Raw genomic sequence first — 25086 nt, 5'->3', positions numbered from 1 at the left:
CAGCTATTGACAGACGCCTCTTCGTGGTGCTGGAGACTATTACTCAGTTCAGGCTGAGGAAGCCAAGATCCGTCCAAGTTTTACACGACATTTTGCCCCTCCCTTGTGGAATCTGGCAACAACTGTTAATAATCCAAAATCATCAACAATGTTCGAAATGTACCTGTGTAATTCATCATTGTGTTTAATTCACACGCTATCTCGTCAATAACATAAAACATGTGCAAGAAGCTAATAATGATCGTGGAATAACTGGATAGTCAGTTTAAAAACTGATGGGCCAAATAAAATACCGCGTTTCATTTAGTCGAGATATTCAATAAGTAGCTTCAGATTCAACTTGCTCAACCCTGTTCAAGACTGTCCATTCCATTTTACATAATTCAAATCTGTGTCTTCTGTTTAACCTTGTCATTTGCACTCACAACCCATTGACCAAATTAAACTGGTTCGTTAGCAGGTATAACCCTCCTTCTTAGACAGAGCAAATGAACTCTTGACAGTATACCGTATTCCTCCACTACGGAATCCTTTTAACTGATTAAACAGTCCACTAACTTGTAATGGCAAATTCTGCTAGTTATATTACTATTAAAGTAGTCACTATACTTTCATAATGATTTGTATGGGGTAATATTTCCTTAGATATTCCTTGTTCAAGACAACTTTCTTGCAATGGTGACGACGACGACGATGATGATGATGAATTCATTTGCACGATGTAGCTCATTTGCACCTGTAATATTGTCAAACAACCACTCAGGAATCTCGCCTAGTTAGCCCTATGAAACAGTTGTTCAGTGGGCTGGTAACGGCCTTGAAGCTGTCGGCAGGGCAGGCCCGACAGCACACCCGCTTAGCAGCATATATTGGGGCAAGACAGACCCGGCCACGCAAGCATAATAAACAAAGGAAACGCAAAACGAGCGTCGCCTACGCCCCACCTACCAATAACCCAGGCAAACTTCACTATACGCGCTGTTCAATATTCGAAGTTGTGGCATGATGCTACTAAATAGAACAGTATACCTGTTACCGCGAAGAAATATTCTTTGTCTATCATCCAGTCACTCTTCTGGTCATTCTGCCATTTTTAATATGCTTTCCTCTATTGACACGGTTCAAATGTTTTGCCGGAAGGATTTCATTGTTAAATAAGCTAATCACTAACCAGCACAGCAAAATGTTTCCGCTAGTATCTTGCACGCAGATTATAAACACACACATCTGGTGGTCAGCCAAGGCCGCCAATCATATGACTCTAACAAACTGCTCATATTAGCAACTGTTTTTCAGCGACGCAAGCACCGAAGCATTCTGTCAGTAACGAGACCCAATCAAGCTCCTAGGAAAAAATTTATCTGTTGAAGTATGCCTAACAGCTTTCAAAAATATGTGGCGTGTTTCAACTTACGTTTAACTCAGCAGAATTCGATGATTGCTGAACAGACTGGGTCGTTTTTAGTGGGATGAGCCCGATATTAGGAACTAGAAAATATTTAAACCTAACTAGAAAAATCAGATAAACGTTAATCCTATAAACTTTTTAATAAAATAGGAGGCATTTAGCATCACGAACCCCGTATATTATTATCACGCACGGTGACTTTCTAGCTTATAGGTAGAGCTAACCGCGAAGCATAGTGCTATCGTAGGTCTTGAACTCGATATCTTCACGGGGGATAGCTATTTTAGTAGATAAGTGTAAATTACGCCGGATAATACTCGAAAGGCGTAAGGCAGCGCTTATTTGACTAGATCTTAATGTTGAAAGCTATAAGGATAGGACAGTAACGTCTAAAGGGGGGTAACTCGCTATTTAATTTCCCTCGGTTTAAGTGTTAATGTATAATGGACATTTCTATTCTTTTCTTTTAGTTCATGGATATTTTTTCGGTCTTTACCTCCTACCTACTTTTCCTGAATTAGCTGGAGTAAATACTCTCGGGATGATTATAATTAGTAATACGACCCCGGTAAGTTACGGAGTTTTTAGGTGGCGTTAGCGCTTTTCGTATGATTACAATTAGTAATATAGCCTCGGTGCGATAGGCTCAGGTGGCGCTCGTCCGTATGTTCCTGACATTCATGAGGATCACTTTCCGATTAAAATAATTGGGATATGTCTCTGACCTCCTGACTCAATTTGTCGAATGTCCTTATTATTGAAATATACCGCGATTGTAGCTATTATAATAAGAGTTAGGCCTATAAAGTAGAAATAGTTCTTGACGGCGGCCAGGCATTCAGCGCCGGCTATTCACCTTTGAGATGATGTACACTTGCTATCTTACGTATACTCTCACAGTATGTACTAGGTATATAAATTACAATATATTATACATTTAAAAGCATTCACACTTAAGTCCTAACGTAAGCCCAGCTACTCCTATACGGAAAGCACTATTCAGGATTTATTCCATGTTACTATTGCTCTATAATTGCAAGAAGAATACTACTAGGTATCGAGAGCAAGGTTTATATCGACTTCATAAACAGGATAATATCTTCTAGAATATAGCTAGCGTGAGTAATAATAAGAACTAAAAGATATACACGTTAGTATTCTTCTGCTACGTATAGTATACTATGAAAATAGGTAATACTTACTATAGCTTGTATTCTAGTATACCTTGAGCTTTAACCGGGGAATCATCTATGCTACACGCCTCGCGGTCACTTCTATAGGAGTTCTAGCATCCGAGTCACTATATAGAAGTAGGACAGGAAGCTCCGACTCCCGATTTAGTGTAGCTAAATTCTTACTAAAGTCGTAACCACTAAAGAGCCGTATAGATCGTTTAATTATAAGAGTATTAGCCACGTCGGCTATACGCTTAATACGCCCTATTAGCTTATTAGGTACTTTATTATCACTAACGCCTAGCGGTCCTTTAAATACCTCTAATATAAAGCCTGCCCGGTTATCACGAATCTTATCGATTACCTACTCCTATACCTCTTTCGGCGTGCCTTAGGGCGACTTCCCCGAGTTTGGAGAAAGGGATCCCCAATATTATCAGTTACAAGTTTGCCAGGCACCAATTGCACGACGATCGGGGGGTGACAACGCCTTATCCCGTGGCAACTACTTGGTTCTTTCCTTTCCTTTTCTTTTTTAAAGCAAAAGAAACGGTGAGGCCAGGAGCCGAGGCATTTGCATTACAGTTCTTAGTCCAATTCTTAGTCGGTATTTTCTTTTGTGACATTAATTGTCTTTTTCTTCACTTCCTCATGTGTCTTATCACCGGCCTATATTCTCCCCGGGTATGAAATGTCGGACTCCAAAGTGGCCCTCACGACATTGCTGGGAACACCAACGCTTTATGATTTCATTGAATGAATGGATGTATGGATAGATTAATATAATTTTACTGTCGGAATCAAACACTATGAAGGCTACAACAGCTATAACTATCTTGGTATGCATATTGTACTGTCATCCATTTCATCCAGAAAGGATTCGGCTATATTGAGCGAAGTTAGACAGAATCTAGATTGAAAAAGTAGGTAATAGTAAGAGGAAAACAATGTACAGTGCAGGAGCAAATGTACAAGCAGGGAGTTTATGTACTGACGGGTCGGGGAATCAATTTTGTAGCCTTTTAGGGATTCATGCAGAGACTCTCAAAAGGAAAGAGACAGAAGAGAAATGAAACAGATGAAGAAATTAGCGTAGATAGAAGGTAGCAAAGTCGTCCAGCACCAGGAACTCGTCAAACAAGCAGGTACCCCGCTCCTGCAGCGACGAGTTTTCCAAGCCCAGGTCGAACTGGTTGAATTCCCCGTCCAGATCCTCATGGGAGACTGTAACGGCATCACCCTCTTCTTTGGCCGCGAACGCAGCCTGCGCTGTGCCCATGACCGCCGGCGACAGCGGCGGGTTGGGTGTCGGGCAGAGGTCTGGCGTGGACTGAGCCTCGGTGGACAGCGCCTGGATCTGGGGCGAGCTGGTCCTGGACGGGGTCATCTGCAGCTGGTGCAAGTTATGGAAATTATTGCTAGGCTGGGACTCGCCGCGTGAGTGGCCATGAGCACCGCTGGATCCTGATAGGGGTGTGGTGGGCTGCACAGGCAGTTCCGAGTCATACACAAGCAAGTCTCTGAATTGCCGCATCTGCATGGTTGTGGTGGCGTTGTTGGGCGTCTGATTTGGGGTGGGAATCGGTACGGTCTCCCGGGATGGGCCCGTTTGTGGGATCCGCGAAGGAGCGGGGGTTTGGTTCTGTACGACATATTTCGGGACGGGCACCAATTAGGACGCAGTAGACATCATGTTCGAGGATGGGAATGCATCACAGCCGTCCATGAAGGTCATATAGGACACGGCATTCGAGTTGGACGTTGTGGTGGGTGACTCAGCCTAGTCATCACTGGTAGTCAGAGCACTGTTCAAGGCGCCTGAGGGGGAAGTGGAGCGCAGATTGGGACAGGCTCATGCTCATTATGTGTGAGACACGGTCAGTGGAGGCATGCGGCGTCATGCTTACATGCCTGCTTGCAACTGCAAGCAAGTCTGCCTCTCTGGATTTTGAACATCGTCGTCAAGCTAGCTCTTTTTGTCAATCGTTCAGATCGTCTGAGTTCAGCAGAGATGCCTTCCTCACGCGACAGATTGCGTTCCGTTGATCACGCATCATAGGAGCCACTTCCTGTAACAGCGTCACTAATCATCGAAGCAATATCTCGGTCATCCTCGGTCCTGAAATGGTCCGAACATCATCATCCAAGGCTGCCAACACCCTTGCCGGAGCCTTGCACCCATGGGGCAAATTTAAAGCCCCTGTACAGCCGCGATGGTCCAGAAGCGAAGTGTGAAAGCACCTGAAGGCGCCGAGGTTCGACGATCGACTAACCGATTGATGTGTGAGGTTGCGGATCAAGGGCAAAAACGCCCCATCTCAACTGCAATGAGGAAAACCGAGCCGAAACGAGGCCGGGCGGAGGAAGGCACTCGAGTCATCGTGGGCCACATCACGGTTTCTGTAAAAGCACGATTACAAGGCGCCAGTATCCGCCTCCTGGCGCTCTTTACCGTGGGCCATATCACGGTTTCTCTAATGCAGGGTTACCATGCGCCAGTGCCTGCCTCCCGTTACCTCATGCCTCCCGGCGCACTTTACCGTGGGCCACATCACGGTATCTGTAAATGCACGGATACCATGCGCCAGTGCCTGCCTCCCGTTACCTCATGCCTCCCGGCGCACTTTACCGTGGGCCACATCACGGTATCTGTAAATGCACGGATACCATGCGCCAGTGCCTGCCTCCCGTTACCTCATGCCTCCCGGCGCACTTTACCGTGGGCCACATCACGGTTTTTGGAAAAGCATGATCACCATGCGCCAGAATCCGCCTTCTGGCTCTTTTTACCGTGGGCCGCATCACGGTTTCTTGGAATGAGCTAGGATGGTCAGTAGATCTCTAATCTCTAATGAACTAAGTAGGTGGTCGCCTGTGGTTCTAAATAATCACCTTGGACAGCCGCTTTGATACGGAGAAACTAATTTAAATTCTACTTTTATCCGTGCGCCACTCACTATTTTCTAGAAAGCGTGTATTCTACGCGTCCACACCTCTCACCCGGCTTCTACTTCCGTGGCTTCACGATTTGGCTCTTTAGAAAAAGAAAAATAACGGGCACAGCGAGTGCACACTCTTAATAAATCATAAGCAGGCGCGAGAAGGAAGCAGACATATTACAGCTGTATTCTCTATCGAGGAAGTTCACTTGAGCTCTATCATGGGAGATAATTCAAGGTATAATAGGGGGTCATCCATGAAGCACGGAGAGGGACGCTATACTTAGAAGAAAGCATAGGTCATCAAGGATGTAGATATCAGGGTTGGACGAGCGCCAAGTCAGAATGGCGGGAAGGGAGGTCCCTCAGTTTTGTTATCTGATCTCTTGATCCATATATAATATCCCCGAGTAGTGCATGCACGTCAAGCTACCTCGAGATCTCGATCCGTTACTAGCTTCGGGGTCGGATAATATGAATTCTGGAGCGTTAGTGGACTTCCCACCAGGTAGCATTGGCGACGTACTAGCTGAGAGTTAAGAAAGGCCCAAAATCCCGAAGCATCCGCCGAAAGAATGTATACTTGGCCCGTCTCACGGAGACGGATGCCCAGGCAGACATCTGCATCACACATCTTGCTGTATTCGCATGCCTTTGTCATCAGAGTTGATTTACGACGACACTGTTTCTGACGCTTTGCTTTCTTGCTCGGAACAAGTCGACTCGGTCGGGTGTGTGGTGCAACAGCCATTTCTAAGTAGCCACTTCCACGAATAAAAAGATGGCTCAAGCGTCACTTTTAGACAAGTGAGGGAGAGAGGAAATAAAAGAAGGGTGCTAACTAGCTAAGTAGTCTCAATTTTGCTGCCCATCAGCAGTTTTCTATACTTGCACCAAGTCACGGTTTCGCTAACCATGCTCAAAGGTGAGGGTAAAACACTTCGGTAGAAAATACTAAGCGGCAGGTTAAACCGCTTAGCCAGACTGGTATATTAAAGCCTCGCGATGCGAATCGGTCAATTCGCGATAGAAAGGCAAAAGATGCGGCCGCGGAGGAGAGGAAGCTAGCTAAGCAGTTTGAAAAGGTGTATGGCTATAAACCTACACAGAGGTCGAAAGAGAGTATTGAACAGGCAATGGCCAATGAGATAGAAGCCAGAGAGAGGGGAGAGCCTTTTTTTGTTGATAAATAGCTAATTGGGTGGTTAATTCGAAGATTTCTTAGAAAAGAGACGAGGAATTGAAATAGACGAGGATTAGGGGCGCACCCAAAGCGGGTAGCGGTTTGGGTGGGCAGAAAGGCACGGATACTCCGTACATCATGTGGACACAGAGGTCTGTGCGCACTTGCAATAACCTCTACACGTTGGTTTTCGGGGATCCAACAAGACAAGTTCCTTGTGAGCGTTTATTCTATTTTCCTCCTATTTAGTTCTATTTCTACCGCAAGCTCATTTTATTACACGGCATTTCAACACAGGATTTTTCAGCAGGTTTAGTCATGCCCCTGGAAGCTAATCACTAGCTAGATGGAGGGACTGAATTTGTTTCAAGAAGGATTTGTACTGAATTTTAGCTTACGAAGCCCCGCATCAATTCAAATTGTCTGAAGAGATACTGTAGCCTATTCTGTATTAGCAAGTTAGAAAGTCTTCGCGCCGTCTAGAGGCTCTTTCCGGTACTGAACTGGCGTTGGATAGTAGGGGCCTTATTCAAAATCCGGAATCAGCACGCTTTCAGCGCATACAAGTTGAGGACGAAGAAAGGACCAAAAATTTCCTGATCTCTCCTGTGTTTGCCGCGGGGTAGATCGCTGTGGAATCCCCTGACACCCTTTTGGTTGTCCGCATTTTAGTAAAAAATACCATTCCAGTTACCGATGTGGATATCTGCCCGCTTCATCCATATGAATACGAGGCGGCGTATTTCCACAACCGACACGGCAAGCCAACAAGCGGTTAGCAGAATTGACGGCGCTGCCCTAACCTAGGCGAAATTGAAGAATTTCACTCCCGCCTTCACACTCAGGCCCACTGCCAAACCAAGATGGTTGATCAAGTCTGTAGACATCAAACCTATCTATCTTCTAAACTACAACGTATGGTGCCACGTCACTCGAGCTCAGCTGGCTAGACAGCGCCCCTCAGGGGTCGGGCCCAGGGACCCCACCATGGCGTCGTTCGTTCATACTCCACACTCCTCCCTACACAGCAACTGCAGTCACCCAAACCACCTACAAAACGGCTAAGAACAACGATTCCTGGCAGCGTAAGATGGTTGTTCATATGATCTGCAGCAATAACAGACTCACTACGTCGCAAATGGCAAAGGTGGCAAAGTAGTGAGCGTTCTATCACTAACATACGCAAGAATTTGCGGCTATTCGGTAGTGCCATATCTCTCCCAGTCTCGCTCGTTTCTCAGGTTCCGCGCGCAAATCCAATATCCTCTCTCTGGATAATCAAAAGCGATCTTCCCCATCCTCCCCATTAGAAACAGGCACCGGGCCACCCGTCCACGCCCATAAGTCACGCAGTTCAAGCTCGAGCGAGCCCTCCAGCGCATCGACAACCTTATCGCCAATCACCGGGAAAAACTTGGATACGTGTTCGCTGCAGCCAATAGCAAGGAAGAGGCCTTCGTAGGCGGGGTGGTAGGATACGGTGAAGTCGGCTTTTGGACTGCGCGATGGTATTAGTGAGCCAATCATTGCGTATGCCATTTATTTCCCCCAGCAATACTCTGGCAGACTCACCTCTCCGCCCGCCGACTCACGTTCAGAGAGGAGAACGACCGATCAGCGAACTGCGGCAGTAGTTGCTTTAGTACCGTACGGAAGGCATCTGTTGCTAAGATAGGGACGACGTTGCCCGGGAAAGTGAAGTCCTCCTCGGAGGCGTTCACCGGAGTCTCGTGGCGGTATATATAGGTACAGCGCGCGATCTTCAGGCAATTATCTCTCGGCGGCAGGACGCAAATCCCCGTGTGTATGTTGTGGATGGTCGGTAGGTTTTCCAGCTCCCGCTGCTCTTCGTCGGAGACGCGCATGAACGCTGTTGCCCGGGATGTGAGGACGGTCCCGTCGCGCAGACTAACCAATCCAGTCCAGGTCTTCGAGCCTGTAGCGAGAATGACTAGGTCCGCGTGGATAGATAGGCCCCCGTAGAGCGCGACGCCTGTGGCCCGGGGCTTAGAGCCTGGTCTGTCGTCCGGTGAATCGTATAGCACGCGGTTGGCGTAACCGGTGTGAAACACGACCTTTCCTTCACGGTCCAACTGCTCTTTCACGAAGCGCAAGCTCGCCGTGACGTCCGATAAGCCCGCGCCCCAGTTCACGTACCCGCCCGCGACATCCAGCCTATCACTGTCCGCGGTCGGGAATGCCCTGAGTATATCGGCTTTGGAGGGCAGGAACTCGACGTTATCCCGTCCTACCGGTTTGACATTATCGTAGCTCTTGCGCGCGTATTCCTTGGTGCTGGTGCCGTCGTCCGGATACATAAGCAGCAGCCCGTTCTGCGTGTACCGCCCGTTGCGGCCCCAGTCAGTGTTACGCCAGCGCTCGATGGCGATCGTTGCCAGTTTAGAGTAGGCTACGTTCGCGTAGTCTGCGCGTACGATTCGCGAGTTGTCGACGGGCCACTTGGCCGGGTCCGGAATCGGCCCCCGATCCACCACTGTAATTTGGGATTCGGGGTGCCGCTTGGTCAGGGCCAGTGCGGTGGACACTGTGTGTGGTTAGCGAGTGTGACTTGGCATTATTGTCAATTTGCAATGGTTTGGGTCGAAAGTGCATGTTCCCCGAGGCTCACATCCAAACACCCCTCCTCCCACGATGACGATGTGTGACGGTAGCGCCATTGTGGGACGCGGGACCGAGGAGGACCTTTGGACTTTGTACCAACAAGGTTTTTCTGCGAGACATAAAGGAAAGAAGTCGAGATTTTGCCGAAACTCGCATTCAGGAGCAGGCTACACGGTCAACGGAAAAGGAAAAAGAGGAATCTTTTGAAAAGGGGCCGTTGCTAGGTCTAGTGGATACTGTACTACAGATGCCGTCGATGTGGCAATTAAAGAAAGCCTTGTATCCATACAGCTAGGTACAATATCAGGTATTATTACTATGTATATACAAAATCGGTGTGATTAGGGTTTGAAAGAGTAACTCTATGTTGCCTGATATGGAAGGCAATAACGGTCGCCACTATACTATCCGACCCCAAATTTAGTCACAGAAAAGAACTTGGAACGGGCTGGAAAGAGCGATATGGCACAATCTGAAGATGACGTCACACTCGAGGGCGAGATAACTGCAAAGAATCAGCAAACGGACGGTTAAAAATAGAATTGATCCTCCCAGCCTCTAGTAACTTTTAGGCCAATTCTCGCTGGTCCGACGTCTTCTCTGCCTGAGGCAGTTATAGTTGATCCAATTTCTTTTCCTATCGCTACGTATAGTACCGACATTGGTTCCAAAATCCGATATATTTCCCCTAGGTATTGATATCCGAGTTAAAGTGTGCAATTGATCGCGAAAAACCGTGCTCTTGGTGGTGTGGTTATTTCGGACCCTTAGTTCTTTGAGATCCGTTGCTTATATTCACATTTGAACATACCGCCGCCCTTTTTTATGAGTAGGGTACGGAGTAGATAAATCAATATTCAAAATCTTAAACAACGCCACTGACCCACTAGCTTCATTAAAACACAGTACTGGCAGAATATAAGGAGCTAATATGTATTGGGTAAGTCGGTTTGTTCCAGGCAAAACAGGCAAAAAAGTGAGAATAATTTTGATCAACTTAATAAAAGCCACCAAGAAAGGGGGAAATCCAACCGAGTGCCACAGTTGAGAGAGAGATATTCAATAATTGAACATTGAAAAGTCGAGGCGTTGAGACAGCGTTCAAAAGGCGATTAACCTGCGAACCAAACAGTGCGTGCTGAAGAAAAAAGGCTGGTCAAACTTCGAAAATCAGTAGGAAAGCAGGGCGTTGGTCAAACGAATTCAACATTTCAAATGACAAGGAAAATAGACAAATCTGACCGCAATTAATAAAGTTATAAAATCTTGTGGAAATGGAATTAGTTCACCATTAATGTGGAGGTTCAACGTGTTGGTCGACGTGATGAAAGCGGGCGGTGAAACTATGACCAAACCCTTCAATTCATCAGGCTTTTAAAAGAAGGGCCGTTTAAAAGTGGTGCACAACTTGGTTAAAAGTACTCCGTACAGTAGGACTGAAATCATTGGCTAGCTGACAAGCCCTTCTCCACCCAAAGTCTAATTTCCTAATAGTTTCATGTCCCCCAGGTCTCTGACGATCTGTATAACAACCACAGTCATGAGAGTTCAGTGGTTTAAAAACCACAGTATCCAGTTTTGGCACCTGTGTATATATGAGTGGTCATAGAAGTCATCGTCGCTTCGAGGATGGCCGCGGGGGGGTTTGGGGGTGGGTGTGAAGAGACCCACCATAATAACGCTCTTCGACACAAAGTTCCTGGCGCGTCAAGAGACCCGCGCAACTGCGGCCCAGGGTGATATCGTAACAGTATACAAACCGCAGTTAAGTTAGTTAACCAGGCCCGGAGGATTACATAAGAAATTATGATTTGGCCAATGAGAGGCTACGATTTTGATGGCCCATAACTCATGCCATTTGAAACGATTTGAAACGATTTGCGCTTAAAAATGCGATCTGAATTGTATGCGAATTGAATTGAATTATCATGTGCGGTTAAACCACCCGTCCATCCCCCTGCGATGAGGACGATGCTGTCTAGAGTCAACCATGAAAAATGACTCTTACACAGCTCCACGATAATAATCAGCCCCATGTTCCCGAAAGAGGTATTTTCCAAGGAATCGGCGGCCCTCCAGAAGCTGACTACTGCCGATATCGATCTTAATAATATAAATTGAGTACGCTCCCCCCCCTACACCCTCTCCCAACTCTTTTTGTATTCGTTCTCGCCGAATCACAAGAAAATTGTCGGGCCTGTCGGGCCGCGCGCAATTGACTGATGAATAAATTTGGATTAAAGTTCTTTCTTACAGAAAGAATAGCCAGGCGACTAAATACACGCCGCTTAACTGGTCGATTTGGTCACAGACCGGCCAAAAAGAATAGAGAAAGGTAATGTTCAGATAACCCCCCACGTCCATCGGACTTCAGTCAGTCAAGTCTTTGTGAGTGGGACTCTTGATCTATTCCCTCCTGCTTCGTATCACTGGTTCCTTTACAACCAAGCAGAAGTCATACTGGGGCCGTTCATGAAAACGTTGATCTGCATGGCCTGGAGCTTGCCGTTGTAGTACTGGAGAACCTCGAGCGTATCGCCGGTAGCGTTCATGGGAGAGAGGACGGGCAGAGTTGCCTTAGCCTTCATCTCGGCGAACCACACATCCTGAGCGGCCTGAGCGTCGGTCATCCTGTTGGGGATGAAGGCAGAAACGTTGCCGTTGTAGGGGTAGACCTTGCCGGGAATGATGCCGCTGGTGACGATGAAGCCCAGTTCCTCATCAATAACCAGATTCACACGAGCGTTGTCGTCGGTAGGGTGGCTGTCAGGCCAGTTGCAGCCGAGAGGGTCGGTAGTGCCGTTTCCATACACTCCAGTGTCGACAACCTTCCAGCCCAGCTCAGTGAACTGGCAGTTGTCATCGACAGTAACCACAGTCTCGCTGGAAGTAGCAAACAGAGCCTCGCTCACAGTCTCGAGGGTCTTGCGGCTATTCTTGGTGCGATTAGCCGGGGGCATCATCAGAGTCCGGTAGTTGGGCACAAGCTGAGTAGCGTTGAAGGAGAAGCCGTGGTCGCCACGGTTACGGTTGAGGAACAACTCGAGCTCGGTGATCTTCTGGTCGACAACCGCAATGCGACCACGAAGGATGGTTTGCACATCATCGTTGCCCTCATTGACATCAAGGGCGAAGTACCCAGTACCCTGAGCGGCATCGATAGCCAGCAGGCTAGGGGGGCAACGTTGACGATAGTGCGCCACGAGGTCATCATGCTTAGCGCAGCTGGGTGCGAGTTTTCAGTGGCCTTGTAGACGGTGGCCAATGGCAGAGTCGACGGGTCATGGGCCACCATGGAGTCCAAGACGTCGGTGATGATAGCGGTCATGCAGGCTCGGGAGCAGGAGCTCATGGTAGCCCGAGCGGCATGCGGCAAAGCTGCCCCGCCCACGGCGAACATGGCCATTACGAGGCCCACCGAAAGGTTGAGGAAATCGGAAGGGGGTGAAATGCGCATTTTGAGTTGCTAACTCAACCGAGTCGAGAGACTTGAGGATGTGTGCTGGAAAGGACTGAGGGATGAGATGGTTGCTGATGAGGGAAAGAAACCCAGGGAAGTCCACGCCTTTATATTCTTTTCTAGATGTTAGATGACGCGTGAAACTCACATTATGGAGAACCATTCCATTGCCAAGCTTGATGCTAAACTAGGTATCGTAATTCCCGCCCGACCAGGCCACCCGGCCGTGCCGGACCACCCCAAAACACTATACAAAATAAAATATTTCATGACTTTATATCTCAACACTCAAGGCTTATATATAGTCTTAGGGTATCTAAGTATTATATATATTATATTAGGTTTCTCTAATAAACTCGAGAAATATTTTAGGGCATGAGAATATAGATATATCTAACTATATGGCTCAATAGAAGCGTAATTTTTGGTAACGTATGTAAATAATTAATTTCTGAATATATTAGCTATACTAAGCTAATTTCAATACCATGGAATGATCATATACCAATAATCAAGCCAAAATATCTTCTCGTTGTTGAAATATAAAGTCATGAAATATTTCATTCTGTATGGTGTTTTGGGGTGGCCCGCACGGGCGGGTGGCTCGCTCGGGCGGGAATTACGTTAGATTGTGAGGTGCTTAGTCAAATTCGCCAGCTTCTTTTCGCATTTCCCCATGTTCGGCTCCACTTCAGTTCTCCGGGTCCGGGGTCGTCGCTCGGCCCCACCCCCGCATCAAATTCGAGTCGACGCTTGGCTCTATACACGTTGGTGCAACCAATTGATTTTACGGGGCACAGGAATTTACTGTCCCAGAAAGCAAACACCAACGCAATACAATTCGCGCCCTCTCTATCATGCAGTCTAGCGCAGTCATCAGGATCAATGGAGTACATCCCCCTGTACTGATTCCATCCAAAGACTTTTTCTCATGTAAAAACTTTCCGAGTTGCTAATTTAGAAAATAGCACATACAGCATTGATAGAGGTGTGGTGTAGACTGAGGGATTGTGTTCCAGGCTTCGCCGTCGCCTTGATGCAGATAGGCCATGATCTTGCATACGCCCCTATAGGAGATCCCGTGCTATGTATAATTTTGCTGATATGGTCCTGAAGACCGGAAGTATAGTAGTCGGACTCTGCCGCTAATATTCCAAGGGGCTCTTCGGGAGACTTTGTATTGGCAGGGAACACCTGTCTAGTGCAGAAAAAGGTTCTCGGTCTGGTGCCCCCAGAATATTGAGAGCGCTACAGCAAAATATTCAATACCACGCCTGGGCAATGAAATCCATTGGGAATCAACGGGATGTGGACCTCCAGTGCTTCCCTGGACTGTGCGGACTGTGGGAGAGCCTCGACACAAGCAACAAAAAATGTGTCGCGGTGGCTCCACTGAGCCGTTTAGTAGTTCCTCGTAGGTACCACTTTAGTAATCACAGGCATCCACTTTGATAGTATAGGTATCCGCTTTGGTTGCAGGGGTCCGTTTTGGAAGTCGCAGGGGACCAAGAAAAGTGTCGCAGACGATTCAACCTATAATCAGCCAGTTAGAGTTGAGGATGACTCATCAGTCAAAGCTGATTGGTTAGCTTGTTTCACCTGGGCCAACAGCATTGAGAGAGGTGCCTAGCGTCCGCAGCTCCAATTACTATGCCCTCCTTATCTTCAGCTCAGCTCACCTCCGGCTCACCTTCTGATATTGTGGAGAGAACAGCTAGATTCGCATACCATGCCACTCAGTCATGGAGGCAACATCGTGGTTCGTTGACACTGAGAGATTACGGTGCCACATCGTGGCTTTTGAGGAACCAAAAGGCATAATTTCGCATTTTCGCATTTTGATATTTTCTCATTTGCCCTTTTTCATCCCCAGTGCGTGCTATAAATACGTAGCATTGAACCTGCTGTTCCCTTTTTAACTCGATCGAACTATTTATCTCACAATATGATGGTGGAGGCCCCTCGCGAACTATCGAAGGTTTCTAGTACGAAGAAATCAATTCGACAGCAAAGAGACCGGCGGAAGATGACCGTAGAAAATAAGTTGCAACAGTATAGCAAACGACAAAACTGTGCTCCATCCCAAACCGAGCGCATCGCTTTAAGTATCAGCTATCCGGATTCCCGTCGACAAGATCAGTTTGGCGTCCTCTTCCTCTTTATCGTCTTCGCAAAAACCGTAAATGGCGACAAAGACCAGCCGTGTGAAACAGGAACAGTTGCGCAAACGTCGTAACAACCTTCTTCGACGCCATAACGACTTTTGGCGTCTTTACTCCATCCGGAGCTGGCTAACTATGGAGATGCCGAATGGCCGAATCTACACTTATCATTCCCATCCCGATGTCCCCGTTCCGACAGTGAAAGAGATGGTGAGCTTTTTAGTGGCGTTGAATATCATGAATGATTCTAAGACCTTGCAGAATACTCGCTCTCGACCTGCAGTTCACCGAACTCCCGCGGACTATGTGCCGGAGAAGTCTACGAAGTTAACGATTCCCAAGGCGCCGACCTCTTCCCTTCCGAAGCGTCAGAATGCAGTCTGGGGTTCATTTGCCCGATACATGCAATATACAGAGAAGTGCAAATCCAGCTTCACCAACTTACACTCATTCACTCTTTCTGGGCCCCACCGCCAAGCCGCTAGTTTATAAATTGGGTGCAGTGAAATGGCCCAGTGTACATTACGTCATGACCATGTTGCTTAACCTAATGTAGCTGCGGATTGTGGAGCGCAAATGGCTTGCAATTTTCTGGGGGAAAGAGGACAGATATAAGTCGCTTTCGCGGCTAAAGATATCAGTGGACGGTCTTGAGCTTCTACACGATATGGTATGTTATCTTATACAGTAGACAAATTTTAGATCAATGAAACTCCCTGAGCTGTATAATGGTCAAAGGCTTGCCCCTCAGCATGTATTTCTAATTTGATTCCTCTTCTACCACAATGTTCGCGTGTCGGAAATGACCTTCTGCACTTTCTCTCTTCTCTCCAACGACATCCAAACTCTGCTCAAGAAAATCTTTGAAACCTTGACCTCTGTGATGTTGCCAATTCCGTCTTACGAACGCCTTGAGCTCCGCAAAGAACTCTTCGATCGGGGTAAGATCAGGTGAGGAGGTGGCCAAAGGCTAATGGCAGCGGCATCGATGGGTCTGGTACGGTTCGGGCCGACTATCGAGCCGTCAATCAGTACCAGCCAATGCTGTACCCGCCACGTGTCTTGTGGATTACAGCCCACCCTATGATACCCCTCTTCATCTCCCCAGAAATGCCTACCATATAATCACGATCCCGATATTGTTGCACTCTAGTCGCTAGCTTACCTATTACCGTTGAAATATACGACTTTATGCCGTGTTCTTCCAAATGGATGCTCTATCCTCGGCGGCGAGCGTTATCGCGGTCATTCAACTAACGGGCAGCCTCGTGAAGCTTTGCGGAGGCTACATTCAAGAGGTGAAAGATGAACGAGACGAAATTTTCACCCTACAACGGGCTATTACAGGCCTCCAAGGCACACTGCAAGACCTACTTATATTGCTTCAAAGCAACGACGGAATAGCCCTACCTAGCTCCTCGCGACTTGCCAGCAATATTACCAATTGCCTCTCCGACCTCCAAGCCTTAGAAGCGAAAATTGATCCAGGGAAGGGAAAGAAACTAATGAGGAAAGTCGGATTACGAGCCTTAAAGTGGCCCTTGAAGCGTGCAGAAGTGGAAGGCGCTATTCAGATTCTCGAGCGATATAAAACTTCATTCCTCTTATCTTTACAAGTGGATCAGACGTACGTTTATCGAGCACAACTTTATGACTCTGTATAATTGATTCAAAATCTATGTAGTTCTCTGATTGTCGGCGTGGCCCAGAATACTGATCGCATGAATCAAAATATGGATCTTGCGAAGTTGGAAGGCGCGATGGAGGCAGAGTTTGAATCATTCGCCAATCGAGACGAAGTCCAATGTCTCCAAGGGACTAGGACCGAGCTTCTCCAGCAAATAATGGAATGGGCTATGTCGCCGTCCCAAAAAAGCATTTTCTGGTTAAAAGGAATGGCTGGGACGGGGAAATCCACAATTTCTCGGACTGTGGCAAGGTCGCTCAAGGACGCCAACCATCTAGGCGCCAGCTTCTTCTTCAAGAGGGGGGAAGGGGACCGAGGGAACGCGAAGAAGTTTTTCCCGACATTAATAAGACAACTGATGCTTAGGATCTCCGAGCTGAGGTCTGGCGTGCAAAAGGCACTTGATGATGACCCTGACATTGCGTCAAAATCGCTAAAGGAGCAATTTGAGAAACTACTCCTTCAACCACTGCTTTATCTTGACCAACTCGGTCGACAACCTCAAACCGCTGTGATGGTGATCGACGCTTTGGACGAATGTGAACACGATCAAGATATCCGAAACATACTTCGATTACTGCCTTTTTTGCAGAAGGCAAAAGCGGGTCGTCTCCGGATCTTCTTGACTAGTAGGCCTGAACTCCCAATCAGCGCCGGCTTTGCAGATATCACAGATCATGAATATCAGGACCTAGCTCTTCATGAGATTCCCGAAGAAGTGACAGAACATGACATACACTTATTTCTACAGGACCGATTTACGAAGATCAAACACGACAGATATATTGCGCCCGACTGGCCTGGCGATGACGTCATCCAAGAATTGGTCACGATGTCCGTTCCACTCTTTATTTCGGCTGCCACTGTGTGCCGTTACATCGAAAACGCAAAATGGGAGCCTAAATCGCGACTCGCAGAGCTTCTGAGAGACCAAGCTAAATATGTATCAAGAATGGATAAGACATACCTGCCAATTCTGACGCGACTACTGGACGATCAAGAGACTGATGAGTCGGAGCAGCGGCAGCTCCTGCAAGAGTTCCAGCAAATAGTCGGTGTCATCATCCTTCTTGCTGTTCCGCTTTCCATTAATGCGCTGTCTCCGTTTCTTGGGATAGAAGCAGACCAGATCAGTAATCGATTAGACTCATTCCGATCAGTTCTAAGCATTCCTAGTGACCAAGGACCGCCATGGTGTCTTCGGTTATCTTTTGCCTAACCAGAGAGACTGGTCGGCGTTAATAATGGCAAGTAGATGGCTCATAGTCATAATTATCATGAGCTTGTTTCCTATTGACGGGGCCTCTACAACAGCACTCAACATCATCTGGCTTATGATTTGGGAGAAGAACTTTAAAGAGAATGAGACAATACAGATGATATTGTAGAACTTAGAAAAAGCGAAACCGTGGTTTTAAATGCTCGTCAACATGTTGATGTGCTCGAAGAGGGTCTTGCGATGGGGAACTGGAGACCTAAGAAAGGATGTCGGCGCCAAGGCCGAGGAAATCAAAACAAGAAGGATAGTAGATACGAGTACATAATCACTATTTTAGTCCATTGCATGAGTTCATTACTGTACCAAACATAGGGATCAAGCTGTTCAAGTTGTGTCAGGATACATCGGTCCGGCAGAGGACCAGCAACCGACAGATAGCCCTCCCGAGGGGAGATGGTGGGTCCCGGGGTCATTTTTCCGATGGAGAAGTAGAGATATGAATGGACCAATGATTTACTCAAAGAATACACAAGAAGTGGATACTTAATTGTGTACGAAGTACGTAGCTGAACATACTGTACCGACAGATTTGAACTCTTACGTTGCTTCAAGTTCCCTGAGAGCATGGCTAACTAGGACTTCAACTTCGCGTAGAAGCAACAGGTACACATTAACAAAATGCAAGCATTCTAGCTAATTTACTATTGAGTCTGTTTCATGATTCGACAATGCAGCTGGATTGTGGTGAAACCCTCACTACTTCAAAGCCATCTTCCTGAACAGCTTCACAGATGCTCCGGAGTCAGAATTTCTTGAGTACTTGGTACCGTATGGATTCCTTCGGATTTGGATTCATCTTGAGTCAGCGATCTACTGTTATTCAAGACCGACATTTGTCTAGTTTAAAATATGGGACTACCAATGGGTAAGTGGAGAAAATGTATTTCATGAGGCGCGTGTCCACCCTATCTGTCTTTTCAACCAATTCATATGCCATAGCGGAATTGCTTGATATGCTCGACATCAATATAACACATTTGCAGACAATCAAGATTTGGTTGCAGGAATCCAAGTTACAGTCGGTATCTCTGAGACCGAAAGACAGACCGGATCCAGTGGATTTCATACCTTGAGTATTTGTTAAACCTGGCCAAAGGTCTATGAAGCTATTGCTTCCCGGGGTTCATTTTCAAGTTCTACTCCAAGATCCAATCGTCAAATATTAATACCCAAAGGTAGGTGTTCTATTACACTGAACACTGTGTTACACCAGATACGAAAACCAAATTTTGCAGCCGGACAATATGCTGCTTATATATCCTCCAGATGGCTACCGTTTTAACTGACTCAATACAACGAGTACAATGTATCTACGGAAACCTCTTTCATATACGTTAAGTCTATCGATTTATCTGACCTTGGTAACCTGCCTCAGTGACAACCAGAGAGGTGGCATTTCTCTTTACAACAATTGTTCCTTTCCTTTATATGTTGAAGGGGTAGCAAATACCACATACTTCGATATAGAAATAAAGCCTCAGGGGACATTTTGGGATCGATTTCGCCCTACACATCATGGTACAGGAAACTGTCTCAAGGTATCGACTAGCCGGGGAAGCTCAAAGGTCACCCAGATAGAGTATAGTGCCTGTTTTGGGAATGGAAGCAAAGTCGACTGCCGCTCCGCTAATATGATATATTACGATCTCTCAAAGATTAATGACCCATCCGATGCCGAGTATGGCGTCCGGATTGAACCTAATTTTGCTTGGTGCGCGACGGTCGATTGCCCCATGCATGTATATCGATGTGAATCAACATATTACCAGCCGGATGATAATTATGCAACCAAGGCTTGTGATGTTCATACAAACCTGAAAGTCACATTTTGCTAGTAGTTCGATTGGTCTTGAAGCTCTATCGATGACTCTGCCTCCGAAATTCCCGAAATGTATCAAGAAAATCGGCTCTGGCGGCCCTTCACATAAGTTTTTGCACCATTCCAGCGACGTCGAAAAGGCCGGTATTTCTTCTTTTTAACGATCTAGAAAGACTAGAATAATCAAATAAAATCAAACAGAATGCTTCCCCATATGATGATGTCGATACAGTAGTGGTTTTCGAAAACAGATTCCCCCTTTAGACATACACACTTTTTCCCTAAGGCCCACCAATGGTCTTGGCCTAGATCGTCGAAGTTCACATGGTTCCTTTCAGCCACTCACCCGGCTAGATTCTGCGAACTACTACAACATCCCGTTTCCCCACGCCGAAGGTAAGTGACTCTGATTACAGGAATAAAGTCTTTTCTTTTGGCCAATACGGAGAACAGAGGCTTCGGAAATCTGGCTCCTGCTTACGACAGCCGCTACACCATCGTCATATTGAAAGGCTACTAGCAGTGGAACTACCTGAAGACATTCGCTCGACTGAAATAGCTCATATCGTTGCAGAAGTGTTTGAGGACGTACGGGGACTCATATCTGGATGTGGCGATTTGGACACTTGGAGGAAGAATGTTATAGGATACTGCTCCCACCAGGGTACATGCCCCAAGCCAGTATATCCTAAAACGCCCCTCAAAGAAAGCGTGTTAACCCAGCTCGGCCTCCTGGCGGAGTTCCCCATCATCGCTGACTCGGAAAATGATGACGGCGATCACTTTTTCGGAAGAAGTTATCCCACTTTTGTTAGATTCGACGGGTCGGGATACCAGGTTGTCCATTCAAACAGGTTTATTTGAAGTGGGTAAGCACCATTATGATGACGTGCCTATACTATGAAATTATCTTATCCCCGGGGATGCTGACAACTTCACTTTGGCAGTTTACCACTACTCTAACACCTCACCTTGGATCGCATGGGACATTCGACATCACAAGCCATGAGATTCGACTCCAATGCATACTCTGTTTTGTGGTGCAAAATGATAACCTAGATTGGATCAAGGCGCTTTGGGAAGCTTTAAACGCCAATCGATATTACAACCTTGAGCAAGACATAGAAACTGGGGCACATAGCTACAAATGATTCTCAAAGAGCCGGGGTGCAAATAGCTGGTCACCTTCACATACTGTTTTGTCCCCTGCTCATTTGTGCTTCATGTAATGAAACGCCTTTCTAGTTGTATCCCACGATTATATAAATGCAACAACTTCTTGGAGGCTGATGTCCTACAGCATCTTGCTGGCTTCAAATTCCACTCGAGCTTTCCGTGCAGCTGTGCAAAAGTCGAAGACCTATGCTGTGGTCGCAATAAAGTTTTAGGTGTCTTTAAACCTGCCGAGTCTTCAGTCCCCCGGGACTAAAGACGCCTGAGGACTACAGTAGATGTCGAAAGCAGATTACCCCATAGACACTCAGGCCTTCTTTCTCAGTCCCAGCTTCGATCGCCTTAAACCGAATTCGGTCGGGGCTTGTCCCAACCAACTTTGCGGATGTACTTCTGGCACACTCTAATGAAGAGTGACTGTACTGTTTTCAAGCCACTATCTGCAGCTAATCTGAATATTCAGTAGCGCGTCTTAGGTTAGGGTTGGAGAATTTTGTGAGTGGACGAAAGGGAATCTGGTACCAGGCACTAAGTTATATTACTTCAACTTCTGCCAGAGACTATCATGTAAACACGCACGAGCTCTGGTAGACCTGTTCGTTTACGGAGCACCTCACAACTTCTCATCTTACTTTCCTCCCCTCGGCTATTCTCTGCCTGACAAAATTATCGTGATCAGAGGTGCCATTTTTCGCCACCAGAGGAGGGCCTCTGCTCATGTCCGATAACTCCTCTAACCACGGGTAGGTAGATATTAGCTGTGGACTGCGAGAAAGGGAAATGATACAGCCGAAAGTACTACCTGGTGGCCGCGAAGCAGAAGGTATGTTGCGGTGATCGTCGGTTCTTTCGTGTGGCCCGCTTGGGATCTCATCGCCTGTCCAACCAGAGGCTTGCTCCAGGCTCAGGTTGACTAAGCGCAGATCTTCGCTGATGTTTGGTCGCGTCACGTGGTCCACTTCCATTTGGATGAATTCGCCCGCACATACTGCAAAAGCATCAGTGATCGAATGCAAAAAAGGGCGGAGAGGAATGCAGAAGAAAAGTCAGCCTCATGTTTATTGGAACAATATCATTCACGGCGACATCTGTGCCAGGGCACCCTACCAGCGATTATCATCTTCCCACATTGGCTATCAATGTACCCCTCGACCTCCCTCGCTGCGATGAGGTCTTCGAATAGAGACTGAATACGCCTTGATTGCGGAAATCGCCCGTGGGACTCCTGAGGAGCATCTGGACAGTAGATCCGCATTTGTAAAATCTGCGAGTTGTTAGCGGCACGACCACTCAGAAAGCGATGCCCGCTTACGTCAAACCCTCCGGTCTCATCAAGCCCCGTTTGCTGCTGACCCATGCTCGCTGAACTAACCGAGGCTTGCGTATCCCCAGAGTTCAGGGCAGGATTCCGCTGTCGGTCGAGTTCAAAAAGATGCTGGATGCTGTCCCAGACCCACGACTTATATCTGGACCGCTCAAAGATCCCTGGGACATGATTAGCCGAAACAGATGCTTCAACCATTCTGGGCTCGACAAGAAGCTCCAGTTCAACGATACTGCTCCAATCCACCGCCCACAGAATCTCCAGCTTCCGCACCACTGTCTCTCTCCTGCGACTGCCATGAACCAGCTGTTGAATGAAGGGCAGAATTCGAAACAGGCCGATATCTTCAACCACAAACAAGACCGTGCCGTAGTTTCCAAAGCAGGGCGGGTGTCCAAAGGGTCCGAACATGAAGACCGGGAAGCTAAAATTGGCCTTCACCGCCTGTAAAGCGAGTCTCTTGGTGAGACCTCGGCGGTAGTGCACGAGAAAGTGTAGACGGCGGTTGGAAGTGTGAGAGCCAATATTTTGCTGTTGCTCTTCCTCTTCTCCCACATACGCCACATAGAAAAGCGGCAGATGGAGCCAAGAGCGATACCCCGATCGCGGCATCCACAGTTGTACATGCTGACCGGCCTGGATATTCCACTGTCGGGGTGCCGAGATCTCGAGCCAGAGGAGTTGTTTGGATACTCTTGCCTCAGCTTGGAGCCGGACGTCTTTCCAGGACCGAAGCGCGCTCATTGTTTGTGCCCACAAAGCCCCACATGACATGGCCCACTGGCCCGCCGCGCTGACCAACACCCAGAAGTAGACTGATCCAGCAATTCGCAGATGGTATGCGAGGAACGCTGTGCCGCAGATTGCCAACAGATAGTGAAGTTTGAGCATAAGCTGAGGATGGCGTCGCAGCATTACGGCAAGTGTAATTGGTAGCATTGCAAGAAAGCTAATCACTGCCTATATTCCATAAGCTTCTTGAATGTGGCGCCTAACGGAAAACGATGAACAAAGAGATTTAAATAATTACCCCGAATGCGGTCAAAAGAGGACCTGATAATGGTGTCGACCGTTGGGCGAGTTCTACTATCATGGTGCCGTGGAGGGCGCAGTGGACAAGACATACCCGACCCACCCAGCGGTGGACCCACGCCAGGGTATCCCGGCTCAAGCGACAGAGACTGGATATCTGGCTGAACGTGGGCCCGGCAAATAGTGGAAACAAGTAGATGACGGCCATTGAGCCAGCCCTCTTCTGCACTTCGGCAAAAGAGTGAGCGGCAAAGACCAAAACAACGACATTCGATGCCAAGAGGCCAGTCAGTAGGAGACAATGTACATATGACAGGATATCTAGACGATATAGGATGCTGGGCACTGGGGACTGAAGGAATCGCCTCCAAGAGACCGCACGTTGCAACTTCAGGGACCAAGCTAGACAATCCCGTCCAATGCGATAAAGCAGACAAGCCAAAAGGATCAGAGCAACACAGAGACCATACTTTCCAGGGAGGGAGACCCTTGAGAGCCAGTGAGCGAGTTTAACGGAAACTGGGGCCATAGTGTGGTCGCACGAAGGTATTGCCGGAAGAGAAGGATGTTGATGCTTTCGATGCTTTTATATGAGGCCTTCGTTTGTTTCGGTTTCGAGTCAAAGCCAAGCTTGCTCGTGACACTCCGCTCCGCTCTCTGGGGCTGCTAGAAATCTCTATCGGCGAAGACTGCGCGTGATGCATTTACAACTGAAATCGGGTAAAGAGACGTGCCATGATAAGCCCACCAAGTCTATCAGCCTTCGAAGCCTCATGAAACAGCCGCATGTGGAATAGAATCATGAAGCCAACCAACTGCGGTGGAATGATCCATGATATTTGGGTAATTGTCATCTTCACTTCCACATGCCAACGGCAATTCACTCCGACCGGCAATCCTTCTGAAAGAAATACACACCACAGAGTTTCGGGGACGAATCAGTGCATGCAAACTCGCGATCATTCTATCTTGTCATGAGTGAGGTCATGCGAAATATTTTACGAAGTGTGTCAAATGTTGGGTTGCACAGAATATGTTTGGAAGATAATTTGTAGAAAGAACATTTGACCGGTGATGGTTTACGCTAACCCACCATTTACAGACAGGCTATATACTATTTTCTGTAGAGCTAGATCCATGAATTTCGGGACCGTTGGATACGAATAACCCTCCACTCTCGCTTCCAATTTTGTTCTGCCTCAAGCTCTCGCCGTTTAGATTCGTCCAGCGAGGCCTTCAAAGCTTGGATTGCTTGCAGCAGGCGGATGTTGCCCACTGGATTCACCTCAGGCTCAAAGTGATATTGCAGTATGAGCTGTTGGGAGACCTCCAATGCTGCCTTTGACAGACTGAGAAAATTTTCTCGGCAAGAAGCGTAAAATTCGTTTTCATGCCATTGCTGTTCCCACTGGCGAAGCTTACTGTCTCGAAGCTCGGGTAACGACATTCTGTGTCTGCTCTTGGACCGCTGCAACCGAGATCGCGTAGTTTCTAAGGCCATACTGGTCCCGTGAGACATTGCAAGTTGGTGATCAAGGGTGTTGATCTCAGGAAGGTTGAACTTGAAAGGAGGTATCACTTCCTCTAGTGATGGCAGTTTCGGCGATTCAGGCGACCGGCTATAGACACTGGAAGCATCATCCTTCGATACGAAGGGATCGGACATGTTGACAGGAACGTGTGAGCTGTGAAATCGGCTGTGATGACTCTTCTTACTGGAAATTATATATGACAAATTCATTCGTGCGCAACTGTAGGAATGGCCACCTTATTGTGAATGCCATGGTTATTTTTCAGGAGACCATCATCCAGTTAACTTGCTT

The 25086-nt window shown here is 47.4% G+C and overlaps 8 protein-coding genes across 8 annotated transcripts; 3 read left to right on the top strand and 5 right to left on the bottom strand.

Annotated features, from left to right (window-relative positions):
- Positions 1 to 3670: 3670 nt before the first annotated feature.
- On the bottom strand, positions 3671 to 4123 carry N7458_004708 (uncharacterized protein; the record flags this gene model as incomplete). The annotated part of the gene is made up of 1 exon (XM_056908090.1): positions 3671 to 4123. One exon carries the CDS (start codon positions 4121 to 4123, stop codon positions 3671 to 3673), a length of 453 nt encoding a protein of 150 aa, XP_056766708.1.
- A 673-nt stretch (positions 4124 to 4796) lies between these two features.
- On the top strand, positions 4797 to 5408 carry N7458_004707 (uncharacterized protein; the record flags this gene model as incomplete). Its single annotated transcript, XM_056908089.1, has 1 exon — positions 4797 to 5408. The coding sequence occupies one exon, from the start codon at positions 4797 to 4799 to the stop codon at positions 5406 to 5408; it is 612 nt and encodes a 203-aa protein (XP_056766707.1).
- A 2575-nt stretch (positions 5409 to 7983) lies between these two features.
- On the bottom strand, positions 7984 to 9383 carry N7458_004706 (NAD(P)/FAD-dependent oxidoreductase; the record flags this gene model as incomplete). The annotated part of the gene is made up of 3 exons (XM_056908088.1): positions 7984 to 8203; positions 8278 to 9250; positions 9335 to 9383. 3 exons carry the CDS (start codon positions 9381 to 9383, stop codon positions 7984 to 7986), a joined length of 1242 nt encoding a protein of 413 aa, XP_056766706.1.
- A 2382-nt stretch (positions 9384 to 11765) lies between these two features.
- On the bottom strand, positions 11766 to 12784 carry N7458_004705 (uncharacterized protein; the record flags this gene model as incomplete). Its single annotated transcript, XM_056908087.1, has 2 exons — positions 11766 to 12498; positions 12606 to 12784. 2 exons carry the CDS (start codon positions 12782 to 12784, stop codon positions 11766 to 11768), a joined length of 912 nt encoding a protein of 303 aa, XP_056766705.1.
- A 2186-nt stretch (positions 12785 to 14970) lies between these two features.
- N7458_004704 (uncharacterized protein) lies at positions 14971 to 15441 on the top strand (the record flags this gene model as incomplete). Its single annotated transcript, XM_056908086.1, has 1 exon — positions 14971 to 15441. The coding sequence occupies one exon, from the start codon at positions 14971 to 14973 to the stop codon at positions 15439 to 15441; it is 471 nt and encodes a 156-aa protein (XP_056766704.1).
- Positions 15442 to 16157: 716 nt separating this feature from the next.
- On the top strand, positions 16158 to 17855 carry N7458_004703 (uncharacterized protein; the record flags this gene model as incomplete). Its single annotated transcript, XM_056908085.1, has 2 exons — positions 16158 to 16576; positions 16634 to 17855. The coding sequence occupies 2 exons, from the start codon at positions 16158 to 16160 to the stop codon at positions 17853 to 17855; spliced, it is 1641 nt and encodes a 546-aa protein (XP_056766703.1).
- Positions 17856 to 21979: 4124 nt separating this feature from the next.
- Positions 21980 to 23146, bottom strand: N7458_004702 (uncharacterized protein; the record flags this gene model as incomplete). Its single annotated transcript, XM_056908084.1, has 1 exon — positions 21980 to 23146. The coding sequence occupies one exon, from the start codon at positions 23144 to 23146 to the stop codon at positions 21980 to 21982; it is 1167 nt and encodes a 388-aa protein (XP_056766702.1).
- A 1246-nt stretch (positions 23147 to 24392) lies between these two features.
- N7458_004701 (uncharacterized protein) lies at positions 24393 to 24929 on the bottom strand (the record flags this gene model as incomplete). The annotated part of the gene is made up of 1 exon (XM_056908083.1): positions 24393 to 24929. The coding sequence occupies one exon, from the start codon at positions 24927 to 24929 to the stop codon at positions 24393 to 24395; it is 537 nt and encodes a 178-aa protein (XP_056766701.1).
- Between the last annotated feature and the right edge of the window lie 157 nt (positions 24930 to 25086).

This window comes from Penicillium daleae (assembly GCF_028827525.1).
Source record: "Penicillium daleae strain IBT 16125 chromosome Unknown utg000005l_segment0_segment0, whole genome shotgun sequence".
In the NCBI taxonomy this organism is placed as follows: Eukaryota; Fungi; Ascomycota; class Eurotiomycetes; order Eurotiales; family Aspergillaceae; genus Penicillium; species Penicillium daleae.
The sequence above is the reverse complement of the archived record's forward strand: the minus strand, read 5'-3'. Positions and strand labels throughout refer to the sequence as shown.